The 17207-nt window shown below is 37.8% G+C and overlaps 2 protein-coding genes across 2 annotated transcripts; one reads left to right on the top strand and one right to left on the bottom strand.

Annotated features, from left to right (window-relative positions):
- Nucleotides 1-1479: 1479 nt before the first annotated feature.
- slirp (SRA stem-loop interacting RNA binding protein) lies at nucleotides 1480-6038 on the bottom strand. Its single transcript, XM_028460654.1, is given in 4 exon segments — nucleotides 1480-2575; nucleotides 3995-4102; nucleotides 5017-5075; nucleotides 5969-6038. Coding segments are annotated over 4 exon segments (309 nt in total). The 3' UTR covers nucleotides 1480-2503.
- Nucleotides 6039-6791: 753 nt separating this feature from the next.
- alkbh1 (alkB homolog 1, histone H2A dioxygenase) lies at nucleotides 6792-16773 on the top strand. The gene is given in 8 exon segments (XM_028460646.1): nucleotides 6792-6930; nucleotides 7134-7242; nucleotides 9976-10138; nucleotides 10204-10294; nucleotides 14732-14858; nucleotides 14861-14924; nucleotides 16206-16281; nucleotides 16283-16773. Coding segments are annotated over 8 exon segments (1116 nt in total). The 5' UTR covers nucleotide 6792; the 3' UTR covers nucleotides 16631-16773.
- Nucleotides 16774-17207: the final 434 nt, after the last annotated feature.

The raw sequence follows: 17207 nt of genomic DNA, 5'->3' as shown, positions 1-17207 counted from the left end.
CTCCCAGTGGTCGACTAGTGCCTTGTATGTCAGTCCTGTCCCACTGGTGAATGAGCTGATATGTAAAGAGCTTTGAGACTGTTTCAGTGGTGATAAAGCTCTATATAAATCATAGTCCATTTACCATTTACCATTCATTTCCTCTTTTCAAGTCAAGTACCCCCTGTAGTGCCATTGAGTACACCTAGGGGTACACGTACCCTCATTTGAGAAACACCTGCTTTCAAGCCCAAATGACAGTAATCAACTGTACAATGTGATTTTCAGAAACTAAACTTGAATTCATGTTGTTCTGTGTGTAAACCTCAAACCTGGCTCTCGACTAACTCGTCTCTTCAGAATCAGAATCAGAAATGTTTTTAATGGCCATGTACAGTTTTAAGGACAGTACAAGGAACTTGTCTTGGTAGTTGGTGCACAAAACAAACAAAAATTTTTTTTAAAAAAAAACAAAGAACAACCCATCAATAATAATAATAATAATAATAATAATAAATAAAGGATAGAGAATAAAGGATAAATATAAATATATATACAGTGCAGCAGATAATGTCATCATGGAGGTAGTGATCGGGGGGTGGGGGGGGGGGTTCAGTGGGTGACTTGGGGTGTGTTCATGTGGATGGTGGCAGAGGGAAAGAGGCTGTTTTTGTGTCTGGAGGTTCTGGTCCTGATGGACCTAAACCTCCTTCCAGAAGGAAGAGACTGAAACAGTTTATGACTCCAGGTAATCAAAGACACTGGGTCTCAAACTATTTTGGCTCAAGTACCCCATTTCTATTAACCTTATAATCCAAGTCTCCCCTTTGTCCCACAACATTTTTGCTCATAATTCTGTGAATAAACAACTATATACAGTATGTACAGAATGATGCTCATTTTGTAAATAAGTGGAATGAAAGTAATTATTGGCTCCAGAATAGATTTATTTCTAATGTTTTATTCATTTCCTGTCACTGATGTGAACCAACACTAACTCTTGTTTTATCAGTTCTTGTTCTAATCAAAATATTTGTCATTTAGTGAATTTTGTTGTTTTTCTGTTTTCTATTATTAAGTATATTTTCTCTTATTTTGTATGTTTTTTTTTTAATTATTCTCTGTGTTATTTTGGTTGTTTATGTTTGGTTGTTATTTTTGCATATTTAGTATTGATCTCTCTGTATTTTTCTCTCATTTAGTGTATCTTTGTTATTGTTGTGTGTGTTGCTGATATTAGTGTTTTTCTCTCGTAGTGTGTGTGTGTGTGTGTGTGTTTGGTGTCATATAATATTTAGTATGAATATAATTTTAACTAAAAGAACAACATTATAAAACCCCATATTTTAATGCATTCATTTTATAATGTTCCTCTCTCCAGTACCCCCTGTAGTGCCATGGCGTATCCCTAGGGGTCCACATACCCCCATTTGTTCCTCCACAAACATTCTCTTCATTCTGAAGGAAACAAAGATAATCTCAGGTATTACCCATGAGGCACTGATTCACACATTATTCATCCGATAGAAGCTTACAAGCATTTCTTTTTAATATAATTTTATATTGTAAATAGAGCAGTTATTCATTGTACTTTTACTTTTTTTTTGGCAATTGCAAGAACATTTTTCCTGCATATAATTACCTCCACCAAGCGCAGAGCTGAAGGTTATGTTTTACCCTGCGTTTATCTGTCAGTCAGCAAAATAACTTCATCAGTTATGAAGACATTTTGGGAAAATTGATTAAATCGGAAAAGGAAACAGGTGATCAACTTTTGGTGATGCTCTGGCAACCAAAAAAAAACGTATATATAAACATTAAATATATACACATTTCCATCCACACTGTGGAACTTGTGATGATGTCATGGTTCTCTCAGCGTCAACACAGCTCAATGTTGACAGGTAGTCATGGTAAAACAGCTCAATGTTGACAGGTAGTCATGATAAAACAGCTCAATGTTGACAGGTAGTCATGGTAATCCTGAGTTTACCGTAACCGGAGCGTGTTAGCTAAGCTGGAGCTGCTTGGCAGAGGTCTGCGCTCTCAGTGCTTTTCTAGTTTTGTATGTTTTTGTTTTATTGTAATTTACAAAAAAACATTCTGATTCTGTTTATATTTCAATTTTGGCCGTGTTCCATGGACCACAGTTGAAAACCAGTGAAATATACGTGTGTATGGCATGGATAGTTTTTATTGTCATGGAAACATCTTTAATAACACACATCTCACATTAGCACTGAGCAGGATTTATATTTATACAGATTTTTACTGTCATTGTAGATCTTTAGTTTTCCCTACATCAGCCAAACTAAAGGTTTCATGTGGTAAACTGATGAGCTGCTCAAACACATCCTCCATGTTTCTAAGACGACTACGTACATGTGTAGAGGGGATCAGCCCTAATATGACAACAAGATAAGGTCAAAGTTCATAAACACACACACACGATGTGGAGCAGAGACAGGTGTGGTTTCTATCCTCTACTGTAACCTGACAGCGTCCCTCTGCTTCTCCCCAGGCGTTAATCATCATCATCTCCATCTTTCATGGATCTCTGCCCTGGAAACTGACGTATGTTCTTCTGCACCCGGAGCTACACACAAAAACACACACACGTAATGTTTAATGTAAAGTAGCAGCATGGAAACATGTTTCTGGATTAGTGCATATGTACAGTTTCCCTCTCACGTTCACGGGAATAAGACGCTAAGTGCACGGCTATTGTCTTAAAGCTGCAGTATGTAGAATCGTGAGGCGCTCCCCCCCTCCCCTCCTGAACTGAAGTCACCAGTCTTCTTGTGAATGCTTGCGTGCGCACTAAGCATGTGTAGATGAATGGATACAGATCGGCATCTAGATACAAACGTGTGCGATGCAAGTGTATCGATCCATTCAATGTGCATCGGTACAATTTAAGGGTGAAATCGTGATGCCATCGGTCACTGCGTGTCTGCATCGGTAAAATCCATGGTTGCATTTATTTCTGACCTTGTCGCGGGGCAGTTTATTCATTCTATCCTGTGTTTCTGAGGCACATTGAATGCACCATCACTGCTGCAGAGTTTTGTTTTTGAAACTCGGACTGAAGCCGGGAAAACACGTTGGTACCTCTACAAAGTTATAAAAATATGGAGGTCAGCTAGAGTATCAGCTATAGATGAGATTTATAACACACACAAAAACTTCAAATCACTTGTAGAAAGATGGTAAAGTTGACCAGACACAGGTGGTTTGTAAAGAATACAGTGCTGCTAAACTGACACAGCACTTTCTCTTAGTTTTACAGGCTATTTATCCCGTCTGTTATCACTCACTCTCTCTGACTCGGGGCAGACTGCACACGGACTGAAAGTGGATCATTCGCAATCCGCCGCACACACAGTCAGAGGAACCTCCATGACTCTATTCCTCCTGAACATGTTTGTGCCTTTATTCTCTTGCTTCTTCACCTCGCTCTTCCTGTTTCCTCTTGCTTTGCCGTGTAACCGCTGTGCCTAAAGCCACGTTACAGACTTCAGCTGGAATATAAAGCCAGGACTGTCTTAATCTCAGATCGTTGAACGCGTGTCACGCTCCTGTATTTCTAAAGCTCATTTACAGAGAGTCACAGTCCACTCACAAACACTTTGGAATATAATATGCTTAAAGATTATTATGGATTTTTGACCGAATGATGCCGAAAAAAAACTTACATACTGCAGCTTTAATCTATCAGTTTGCATTAACACTAAGAACCCACAGTGAGCTAAATATGAGGATATATCCATTCATCAACTGTATCATGTTTCACCAACAAATATTAATAATAAATAGTAGGAAAATATGCTGAAAAAACCAATGAAGCAGCTTTGATTGATTATTCTTAAGAGTTAAAAACAAACATTTCAAACACAGAGAAACCAGTGGATCCTTTCATCTGCTTATATTTACTATTGGCTACAGTTGTAGAAGCTTCCAGCACATGGACCTAAATATGCTGTGATAACAAACCTCTGACTGATTCTAATCTTACCCGTGATCCTTCCAGCATGTGAAGCTCCTTCTGCAGAGCGTTGTTCAGTCCTTCCTCTGAACTGAATCCCACCCAGCAGTAGCCTCTGTGGAAGCCTGTTTCTTTGTCCTGTTACACACACAGATGTACACAGTTTGTCAAGTGCACTTTTAGTAGCACAGTATAGTGTACTGTATATTGGTGAGACCTATATGCTAATACGACCTATAAATCTGAAAGAACGGGCAGTGGTGAGCCCGCCTGTCCGAGCGGTACGTTTGCGGCTGGATATGCGCTCGACCCTTGGAATAAGTGGCGAGTTGTGTGTCTGTCGATTCTTTCCGTAAAAGACGTGGACGACATTTACGTTATTGCAATTATGGTAGCAGGCAGGCTGCTGATTGGAGCGGGCAGCTCACTGACCTATAGCTAAGTCTGTGTTACGTTGGCAGCTTTTTTAGGAAGGTTGCCAATCATTTCTGAAGGATAGAGCAGTGCTCTCAACACTCAGACACATGTGATGAACAAACTCAAAAGCAAGGAGGAAGCTGCTTTGGAACGTTACGCGATATTGAATCCAACTTGGATTACTGCTGTAGACCAGGACACTATCAAAATTGAGCTAGCCTGGATCTAAAACAAATCGCTTATCATCATTGGTTCCCACAGGCAGCCCTTCAAGGCCGTCTCATCAATCACCAGGATGTTGTGCAGAAAAATGCTCCCCCCCCCTCCCCTCCTGTTTGTTTCCCACTTTTCATCTCATCATGATGGCGCCGCTAATGGCCGCCTCAGTGTGTTGATGTATGTTCTTCACTACAACTACCAAGTTACATTTTTTGTGCTGTTTTTTAAACTGTACCTGGCGAATAAAATCCTTTCTGATTCTGACTTTATTTGTAGTTTAATCAAACAAACATGAATCCATTAAATATGTTGAACGTACACTACAGGAAACCTTTAGCATTAGCACGCTGAACAAAGCTAACATTTGTACACATCTACAAAGATTGTTTATGAATGCTAATGCTGTGAATACTTACAAATGGTATAAGACAATTCTTCACATGACCAAACTGTCCAAAATACTCCCTCATCTCCTCTGGAAAGAAAGAAAAAAGAACAAAATGCTGCACACATGAGTTTTAAGATCGTTCTAAATATGACCACAGTGAGGATTATCATTTATCTATTTTTAATTAGTTTATTTTTTAACAGGTCTGTAGTTCCTAAAGGTAACACCAACACTTCCTGTATGTTTCATGTCAGTGATGTATTTGCTCTCTTTAAATAATTGACACAGTAAACACATCATAATTCACTCTTTTTTTTTAAAATAATAATTACATTTAATTAGCTCAATTTAAACCTGACATGAGCAAACTGGTGGTCCGGGGGCCTCATGTGGCTCTCAGTCTAATTTGGTGCAGCCTTCAAAGGTAATTGCAAAAAAATAAAAAAAATCACAAAATCACAAAATATCAAAAGCACAAAATGACACACACACACACACGTTATTATTTTATCCATCCACATAGATAAATTGATCTGTACATAGGTTTTATTGTTGGGGGCGGGGCCTCAAACATGATCAATATTCATGTCAGCATTAGAATAATGATCAATCAGATCGTTAACACAGGAAACAAACCGATTGTGTTTCATATGTATTTTAGATTTATTTTGAGTGTTTTTGTCGTTTTGGATATTGTTGTGTTAAGATAAATAAGACGAAGCTAATCGATGCTGAATGAACTCCCTCTATATTATTGTTGTGTTAATGTCATAGATCATTATAGACTGCTGATCACTGATTGAATTTTAATTTATTGATTATTAAAAAAAGGGAAAATGCACATTAATAAACAGATGCTGTAAATGAGCCAGATTTATTCAAAATACGCTAGATTTCATCTGATGAGAAAACAGACACAGTGAAACATCGTGATAACGGATTAAAGTGATTCAATCATTTAAACGATTAAAGTGACAGACTCACGCTTCGCTAAGTCCACGGGACCCTGGACACGAACAGCTCGAACACTTTCTTAGAAGACCCCGCCATGTTTGCTCCACGCGCAGCCTCTCACCCTCACGCTGACCTCTGACGTCATCAGACGGCGACGTACAGGAACGCTCTTCTTCTTCTTCTTCTTCTTCTTCTTCTTGTGTGGTTTATTGGCGGGTGGCACTCAACTGAAAAAGGTGCATTTTCCGCCGCCTACTGTATCGGAGTGTACCTTAAACTTAGCCCCCTCCACACATTCCTAACCTCCTCCTAATGACAACTCCCTCAAATACGATCAAAAAACTAATATTGGAGTCATCAGAGACTTAGGAAAAAGGTTGGGTATTGTATTGTATTGGGTTTTTTTTTTCGTTTTTTTGCTTTATTAACTTTTTTCTAACATTTACAGGATTAAAAATGTTGTAAAAATGAATTGTGGAAGGCAATAAAATGAAGTTTTGTTTTTTAATATTAATATAAGTATTATAAAATATAAGTATAATAAAATTGTGAACAAGGAAGTCATGGTGTGAATTATTCATTATAAGACCAAAGATAATATCCTTTTCTGAAATTAATTTAGCTGATGGACTAATTATATATTTAAATACTTTTATTATTAATTATTATATTTTATTGTATTCTATTTTTTATTTGCATATATTTACACATTATGTCGTGTACTGTCTATATTATTGAATTAAGGAGTTATTGTTCATGCCAAACATTGTAATGTGTGATATTATTTGACTGGTTTGTTGTTTTCAATAAAGAAAGAAAGAAAAAAAACCCGCAATCGTCTGATGACGTCATGGCCAAGATGGCGGCCTCCATGATGGCGAGTGGAGAAGATGTGTTTAGAAAAATGTTTAAGTTTTATAAAAGAAGAGTTCCTGCATCAGAGCAGCGGGATGTGACGGACTTTTCCTCTGTTTCTCCTGGAGAGAATGTGAGGAAACATTTATTATTATTATTACCTTATTAACTCCGTTTATATGATTTATACCAGTCAGAATAACCAGTTAGAGATAACACTACGACACGGTTCATAATCAGCTGTTATATATATATATAGTGTTGTGTGTGTGTGTGTGTGTGTGTGTGTGTGTGTGTGTGTGTTGTGTGTGTGTGTGTGTGGTGTGTGTCTAACAGGTCAGTCCTCTTGTCCTGGACTGTGCTGCAGTGCCTGATGTCCAGGCTGCTACAGTGGGACTAAAACCAGTGAGAGAGTGGAGGGCCTTCACTCTGCAGAGCTGTCCAGGTCAGTGTGTGTAGTAGGGCTGGGCCATATGGACCAAAAATCATATTTCAATTAGTTTTGTTTGTCTCCTCTAAGGGACAGCACATGTGAGTGAGTTCTGTGTTAGAACACACTCAGAAATCATCTAACTCTGCTTTTAATGCTGTTTCTGAGAAGTAGGGAACACAACAAAGACTAAAACAAGTATTTTAATGCAAAAAGAGCTATAATATATATATATATATATATATAATATGTTTATATTTATTTATTCATATATATCGATATAGGCAATATTGTAATTTTTCTATATCTCCAACATAGAAAACTTGATATACCGTATCTTGAATCTTGATATGTTGCCCAGCACTAGTATATAGCAACTTTTCCCCTCGCAAATTAACTGTAACAAACAGAGTGATTACTATTGCCAGGAATCGGTTTTCATATACAGTATATTTATGTATGTCCAACTCGTATGGGAGCCCTGAAGCTCTTTATCTGTTCATTAAAAAAAATAAAATTTCATTTTATTGTTGTTTTTCTTCTTTGCTTTTGAAGAAGTTGGAAGTTGAGTTTATTATCCTTATTATCGAGAGTTTGTATTTTTGAAAATGTTCAATAAAATGTTGAAAAACAAGTTCTGATGAATTACAGCAAAGCCCACAGAACGTCTCTGCGCTAAATAGAACGTACCATGTTCTTGAGAATTCAGTCAAATGACTCGGTTCTACAGAGTAGAAAAAGGTCTCAGAGATGCTCTAGACATCTACTCATAGAATATTCATGTCAAACTACAGCCTGATTCAATGAGCGGTAACAGAGCAGTAGGAATTTTAACTAGTGTACACGAGAAGAAGAAGAAGAAGACACAAGTGGGTGATGTTCTGAGTCCGGTAGCCCCGCCCTAAAAGAAAATCAATGGTAACAATAAAAAAGACAAACGTATTAAATATTTTCTAGGTTTCTGCTGTTTAATACTGAACAATATATAACAACAAGCTCAGAAACATCAGTGTGTACTTGAACACAACACAGGTATCGCACAACAAACACACAATGTGTTTCAGTGTTTGAATAATTTATTAAACATTATTAATAAACATTATTGATAAACATTATTACTAAACATTATTAATAAACATTATTACTAAACATTATTAATAAACTTTATTAATAAACATTATTAATAATCTTTATTAATAAACATTATTAATAATCTTTATTAATAAACATTATTAATAATCTTTATTAAAAAAAATTATTAATAATCTTTATTAATAAACATTATTAATAAACTTTATTAATAAACATTATTAATAAACATTATTAATAAACTTTATTAATAAACATTATTAATAAACACCAATTACTAAACATTATTATTAAAAATTATTACTAACATTATTAATAAATATTAATAATCTTTATTAATAAACATTATTAATAAACATTATTAATAAACATTATTAATAAACTTTATTAATAAAGATTATTAATAAACATTATTAATAATCTTTATTAATAAACATTATTAATAATCTTTATTAATAAACAGTATTAATAATCTTTATTAATAAACATTATTAATAAACTTTATTAATAAACATTATTAATAGTGAGGATCCAGGAGCCATCTTCACTATTAATATCCATTTTTTCTTCTGTTGTCAGTAACTCCTCCTACACCGTTTGTCTGATTTAACAAATAATCTATAAAAAAATTCAGAAAGTTCCTGAGATTTATGCTAACCCTAACCTTTATGCATTAATGCTAATGCTGGGTTAATGCTAGGTTAGTACTAATGCTAGGTTAATGCTAATGCTAGATTAATGCTTAATGCAAGGCTAATGCCAGTGTCAGGTTAATGCTAATGTCAGGTTAATGCTTATGTCAGGTTATTAGTATTATTAGTATTAGTATTATTAGTATTAGCATTATTAGTATTATTATTATTATTATTATTATTATTATTATTATTATTATTATTACTATTATAGTGTTATTAGTATTATTGTTATTATTAGTATTATTATTAGTATTATTAGTATTAGCATTATTAATATTATTATTATTACTATTATTAGTGTTATTAGTATTATTGTTATTATTATTATTAGTATTAGTATTATTAGTATTAGTATTAGCATTATTATTATTATTATTATTATTACTATTATTAGTGTTATTAGTATTATTGTTATTATTATTATTAGTATTAGTATTATTAGTATTAGTATTAGCATTATTATTATTATTATTATTATTATTACTATTATTAGTGTTATTAGTATTGTTGTTATTATTAGGGTCCTAAGGCCATACTGATCGTAGGAAGCTATTGTTCTTCCACACTTGTTTACCGTGAGGGTAAACTTTGCCCATAGTTTCACTAAAATGTGCACCTCAGGCTGCTGAATAACTAGATCATTTGTCAAAATGAAACAAATCTCTAAAACAATGCGCGCATGGCGAGCATTATAAACATCAAAAATGTAATGGAACAGTTTGACCTTCAGGTTTGCCCGATTCATATGAAATTTCCCACATGTATTATTGACCCTAAGATGAGCAAAAAGACAGACAGTGGAACTGATAGATGTGGTAATTGTTCTTTAAGCTGAGAGTGTTTTATTTTCATTCTAAACCTTGATAAACCAGGATGAGGATGATGATGAGGAGGATGATGATGATGAGGAGGAGGAGCTCCTTGCATCCAGTCCTTCATCTCGTCCTCTCATTCTTCTTCTCAGGTTTTATCTTCATCTCCAACCCGTTCCTTCCTGGTTGCCAGGCGTTCTGGCTCACACAGTGTCTGAAGACCTACCCTCAGAAACCAAACATCTGTAACCTGGACATGCACATGGCTCCATCAGACACTCAGGACATCTGGGGCCAGAGCGCTACCAGCCTGCGGTGAGGTCACATGGTCACATGATCCCATGGTCACACTCCAACCAATCACAACTCTCTCTGTGCAGACGAGCTTCCTCTGGGAGGAGAGAAGCTAAGACTTTACTGGAGAGGCTACGCTGGGTCACTTTAGGATACCATTACAACTGGGATACTAAGGTAGGGGATTACATCACTACACCGTACTCCACAGCACCTCTCACTACTGCCTCATCAGCAATAATCAATGAGAGGAGGAGTGACTTATTTCATGGTTTTACTTGATTGACCGAACCGTTCAATACGCCCCATTCGGTTCAACGCACAATGCCAAACAACGGCATTTTTGGTGTGTTTCCCATCACAAAAGTTTTCAAAACTTTGTGCAGCCGTGCATGCTGTGTGAACCCCTCAGGAGCAGAGACATTAGAGCAGACTCAGTGCTATGCACTGCCCATGCCGCCCTCAGAGCCAATCAGAACATCCCTGAGTTTCCTAAGAGCCAAAGGAACTGGCTCCTGGGAAAGTTCCTCTGCTGTCAGAACATTGTGTGTGCTGCGTGGAAGAACCTGTTAACCTACATTCTGCTGCGCGTTCGTACGACTCATCACCAACCGTCCACGTTTCCCCGACATTCCTCCGCCTTTTGACTGGAGAGGTGCCGACGACACTCCGCAGCCAGCCCGGGAGCTGGCGTGGATCCTGCTGCATGTGTGTCAGGCTGGAGCTGCAGGAGCCTGTAGTCTATAGAGCTGCATGTAGAGCTGTGTGACGCACACGCTCCACAGCCAATCAGCGCTGGCTCACAGCTGTGATGCATTCATAAGCACGTAACATAGCAGATACCTATACTTTAGACAGTTCAAAAAATGACCCGAACCAAGATTAATTGATCATTTCTTCACCTGCAACACGTGTTACCCACTTGGAGCCCATTAATCGACAAAAGTCGATAGATTTGATCACCGACAAATTTATTTGTCGACAATTGTCGGTTACGTCATCATCGTCTTCTTCAAGCTGTGAATAGAATAGAACATTGTTTTTTTATGAGGAGTAGCTCATCTACCTTCTATATATCTGTGCTCAGAGCTGTATTCACGTTACAGACGTGATTAGCAGGAGATATATCGTTAAAAACATTCCCATTGGTTAGAATATGTTGCTCTAGCTTAGCGCTGTCAACGCGCTCACACACGTAGCTCTGTTCATCACAGTCTATCTGACGTTGATACATCACACACCACTACTTAGTTCAGACACACCCCCACCCAACAAAGTCAACCAGTCTATGTTTCTCCATCACATTCCTAAGAAGATTCCACATGAACAAACGTTTAGCGACAGTGGGACGAAAAAACTCTTTTTATAGGAAGAAATCTCCTCTAGAACCAGGTTTAGAGGTGGCAGCCATCTGCGTAGACTGGTTGGGGTTAGTGAACAGAAGGAAAAACAGAATAGGATAGAAGGATAGACCATCAGAATGTTCTAGACTATCCAGACCATTACAGCCCATTAGAGCTCTGTGTGTAGATCATGTTTGAATATTAATGTTGGTGTTCTACTATATAATCTTAGTTTCTATTTTTAGGTTTAGATCTTTGTTCCTAGTGGTTAGATTAATGTTATTATACGTATACGCTTTAGTAAATAAGTAGGTTTAGAGTTTATTTTTAAAGGTAGAGAGAGTAGCAACCTCCTGTAGTAAGACTGGGAGCTGGTTCTAAAGGGAGGAGCCTGGTAGCTGAATGCTCCGCCTCCTGTTCTAATTCTAGACACTTTAGGAACTTCCAGAAGACCATCAGAGTGATCTACCTGGATGATAGGACACTAACAGGTCTATAGATATACAGGAGCTAGATCATGTAGAGCTTTGTATGCTAACAGGAGGATTTTAAACTCTATTCTAGATTTTACAGGAAGTCAATGAAGAGAAGCCAATACTGTAGAAATATGTTCTCTCCTGTTAGTACCTGTTAGTATTCTAGCTGCAGCATTCTGAATTAACTGGAGACTTTTTAGTGACTTACTAGGACATCCTGACAGTATAGAGTTATAATAATCTAATCTAGATGTAACACATGCATGGATTAGTTTTTCAGCATCACTCTGGGTCAAGATATTCCTGATTTTATAGATATTACAGAGGTAATTTATTTTGTGTTTGTAAGGAACCAGTTGGGAATTGTTTTATTTAATTATTTTTTATGTTTATTTGTCGTAATTTACCCCAAGACAATTTTAAAAGGTTGTAGCAACATAGAGCTAATAAATGTAGGATTTGTCATGCGATTAGTCAATTAATCGTTTCAATAATTGATGACTTGTCATCTATTAAAATAGTCGTTAGTTACAGCCCTAATGTATATGTGTGTATGTTTGTTTATGCTTGTCTGTGTGTATGAATGTATGTGTTGTGTGTATGTGTGTGTGTATACTGTATATATATATACACACACACATATTAGGGCTGAACGATTTTGGAAAATCTAATTGCGATTTTTTTTTTCCTCAATATTGCGATTGCCGTAACTGTACCTTTACTGTGGCCCAAAACAGTGATGCATACCGAACCGTGGGAAAACTGTACCATTGCATCCCTAATGCGCACACACACAGATACACAAACACATGCATACACACACATGCACAAACCCCCACATGCACACATGCACAAACACACACATGCACAAACACACACACATGCACAAGCACAAGCACACACACACACACATGCATACACACACACACACACACGCACAAACACACACACACATGCACAAACACCCACACACATACACACGCATACAGACACGCATACACACACATGCACAAACACCCACACACACACATGCACAAGCACACACACACACACATGCATACACACACACACACACATGCATACACACTCATACACAAACACCCCCACACACACACACACACACACGTGCATACACACATGCACAAACACCCACACACACACACACACGCCTACAGACACGCATACACACACATGCACAAACACCCCCACACACACACACACATGCATACACACACACAAACACCCACACACGCATACAGACACGCATACACACACATGCACAAACACCCCCACACACACACACACATGCATACACACATGCACAAACACCCACACACGCATACAGACACGCATACACACACATGCACAAACACCCCCACACACACACACACGTGCATACACACACATGCACAAACACCCCCACACACACACGCACAAACACCAACACACACACACATGCATACACACATGCACAAACACCCCCACACACTATGGGGGGGTGGATCACTTCTAAATTCATGCGCACCAGTCTATCTAATGTATAAACTAACGCGTACCCTGCGCCTGCACGTCTACATGTCTGATCTACATTTCCCATAGACTTAGAATGGGTAGACGGGCACAATGCACAAGTCATGTGTGCTTGTAGATGTGTTAACGTGTTAACACGTCTACAGACACTTCAATGTACACACACATTAAAGTGTATACACACCTACACCACACCTGGACGTACACCTAACAACATATATATATCAGTCACACGTAGACACAGGTGTGGTGTGTGTGAAGCTATAGTGATCATGTGACCTTCACTATGTAGCACCGTCTGTGTGACATGTAAACACTTAGAAATAAATATTAGGTGTGCAGGCGTGTGTAAGTTTGTGTGTGAGTGTATAAAGACCACCATTTAGTCTGGTTACAGTCTGTGTCATTACACCCGTCCATAGAGTGGTAGTGACTGTAGTGTTACGCTCTGAGTCAGATCATTGCTGTGATTGGACAGAATACAACACTCACACACACACACTCTTACTGACGTACACACATGTGCACACCTGGACACCTAATATTTATTTCTAAGTGTTTAAATGTTACGTAGATGGTGCTACATAGTGAAGGTCACATGATCACTATAGCTTCACTCACACCACACTTGTCACTACACATAACTACTGACATTAGGTAAGTTTAGTGAAAGTTAGACACGTACACGTGTGTTAGACTGGTGTGTGTGAATTTAGAAGTGATCCAACCCCCATACACGCACACACACGCGCACACACACACACACACACACACAATGAACGGGAAATGAAGCTGAATCGCTGCTTATTTTATTCATCCATGTGGTGGAATTGATCTGTACATAGGTTTTATCACATCAAACATCATCAATATTCATGTCAGCATTAGAATAATGACCAATCAGATCATTAGGAAATAACAAGGAGTTTGTGTTTCAAATGTTTTTTAGAATAATTTGTTGTTTTTGTGTATTTTTGCAGTTTGCGTCTTTTTTTCATGACTTTGTATAATGTTGTATTTTAGTGTATTTTTGCTGGGGTTTTGTGTATTTTGTTGTGTAATTGTGTTGTAATTGTATCTTTTTGTTATGATTTTGTATATTGTGTTGTGTATTTTTGCAGTTGTTTTGTGTCTTTTTATGGGCCTCTACTTGTCCATGTCTGCTTTAAATGATGCTTTTCTTCCTAATAATGAATAATTCCAATGTGTGAAGCTCTGCATTGATGGTTTTGTCGTGTTGTGTATCAAACTGTTTTTGTTCTCAGACCTACTCTTCAGGGAGCTTCACTCCGTTCCCAGCTGACCTCCACCTGTTGTCCATGAACATCTCTGCTGCCTGTGGATTCCCACAGTTCTCCTCTGAAGCTGGGATCCTGAACTACTACAGGATGGATCTTCTCTGGGGATCCACGTGGATGAATCAGAGCTGGATCACTCTCCACCACTGCTCTCCTTCAGGTCAATAACTACAATATCTACATTTACTGAAGAACATTCAAGTGAGGATACAGTGGCTGGCCCATGTCATTATACACTGCATTAGCATTAGCCTAGTAATGACATTAGCCTAATATTAAACTAACATTTGCATTAGCCTAGCATTGACATTAGCCTAATATTAAATTAATATTAGCATTAGCCTAATATAAATTAATATTAGCATTAGCCTAGCATGAATATTAGCCTTAATATTTACTAGCATTAGAAATTAATAGCATTAGCATTAGCCTATCATTACACTAGCTAACATTAGCTGAGCATTTAACATTAATATTTACTAGCATTAACATTAGCGTTTATTGATCTTAGCATTAGTCTAGCATTAATACTAGTTAGCATTAATCTAGCATTAGCATTTGCCAACATTAGCCTAGCATTTGCTAACATTAGCCTAGTATAACCTAGCATTAGCATTTGCTAGCATTAACATTTTCTTAGCATTAGCATTAGCATTAACACTAGGATTAGCTAATATTTGCATTGGCCTAGCATTAACATTTGCTAGCATTAGCACTACCTAGCATTAGCTAATATTAACATTGTCCTAGCCTTAGCATTTACTTGGATTAGCATTAACCTAGCATTAGCCTAGCATTAACCTAGCAATAGGATTAACCCAACATTAGCACTCGCTAACATTAGCATTAGCCTAGCATTAATATTAATATTTGATAGCATTAGCATTTACTAATATTAACATTAGCCGAGCATTTGCACTTACTAGCATTAGCTAACATTAGCATTAGCCTAGGATTAATATTTGCTAGTATTAGCATTTGCTAGCATTAATGTTAGCTTAGCATTAACGTTAACCTTGCATTATCATAGACCTAGCATTAGCACTGGTTATCATTTGCTAGCATTAACATTAGCCCTGCATTAGCTAACATTAGCATTAACCTAGCATTAGCATTAGCCTAGCATTAACCATCAGACAGCTGAATATATTAAAAGTTGATTGGTTTAAATCCAATGGTTGAACAGCTAATGTTCAAACATGAAACTGTTACATTTTAAAATGTTGAAATTTCCAATTGTAAAGAAAGGGGACATTTTTGAATGAAATATATATAAACATTTTTTAAAAAATTACAAATCACAAACTTACAGCAGCCCTGGGCTGGAATTTGGACACTTTTTGATCTTAATTGTCTAAGTTGTTCAAACTGAAGGAGTTGAGGTTGTAGTAGCGCTGCGTTGAATGATTAACGAGGCTTTAATGAATTGTTGTTGTTACAGTTTTGGACAGTCGGCCATCTTCCTCCTGGGGGGCGTGTGCCGACAGGCCCCGCCGACTGCCATGTTCATGCACAGCGGGGGACGTGATGGTGATGTCGGGTCAGAGCCGCCTGTGTTTCCACGCCGTGCCCCGTATCCTGGCCCCTCCCCAGGGACGCACGGCCCTAGAGGAGGAGGGCCCTGCTCCTGTGGGGGCGGCCCTGCCAGGGTCTGCTGTGGTGGGGTCGGTGTGTGAGGAGGGACTGGCCGTGTGCTCCAGGTACATCCAGAGCTCCAGAGTCAATGTGACTGTCAGACAGGTGCTGGGCCCCGGCCAGAGGCTGCCTGACCTAAGCCCGCCCACAGAGGACGGACAGGGACGGACGGAGATGCACAGAGCTCAGAGACAGAGTGTGTGTAGTGACATATATATACTTTTAATGTAGCAAGTGATGTTCCTTGTGACCCTCCAAAATAAAGGTCTCAGAGAGCGGGGACCCTCCAAAATAAAGGTTCCAGAGAGTGGGGACCCTCCAAAATAAAGGTTCCATAGAGCAGGGAACCCCACTGTAGCTGAAGGTGGTTGAACACAGACATGAACATTGAAGAACAGTCATGTGGAGACAGGACCATCTATAAAGGGGAGAGATTTTTGGGGTTCATTCAAGGTAGTGAAATGTGATTTTTAAAAGCCACAGAAACTGGTTAAAAGTAATAGATTAGATTGGACAAAAACAGACAGAAAAGGTGATTAAAAAGGGTTCAAAGTGTCAATATTGGCATAAAAGTGGCAGAAATTATAATAAATTAGAATAGAAAGAGCAATTTGTTTAAACTGGCAAATAATGGCAATGACACATGGCAGAAAAAGTGATGAAAATAGGTTAAAATAAGGTGAGTTTGATGTAGTTGCAGAAAATGGGTAAAATAAGCAAAAATTAGTTCAAATTGTTCAAAAAATACTTTTAGTTTGTTAAGGCATCTGGTGACCCCCTACCAGTGTCTTGCGACTCCAAATAGGGT

Source organism: Gouania willdenowi, chromosome 11 (assembly GCF_900634775.1).
Source record: "Gouania willdenowi chromosome 11, fGouWil2.1, whole genome shotgun sequence".
Taxonomy (NCBI): domain Eukaryota; kingdom Metazoa; phylum Chordata; class Actinopteri; order Blenniiformes; family Gobiesocidae; genus Gouania; species Gouania willdenowi.
Note: the sequence above shows the minus strand (reverse complement) of the source record. Positions and strands in the feature narration are given on the sequence as shown.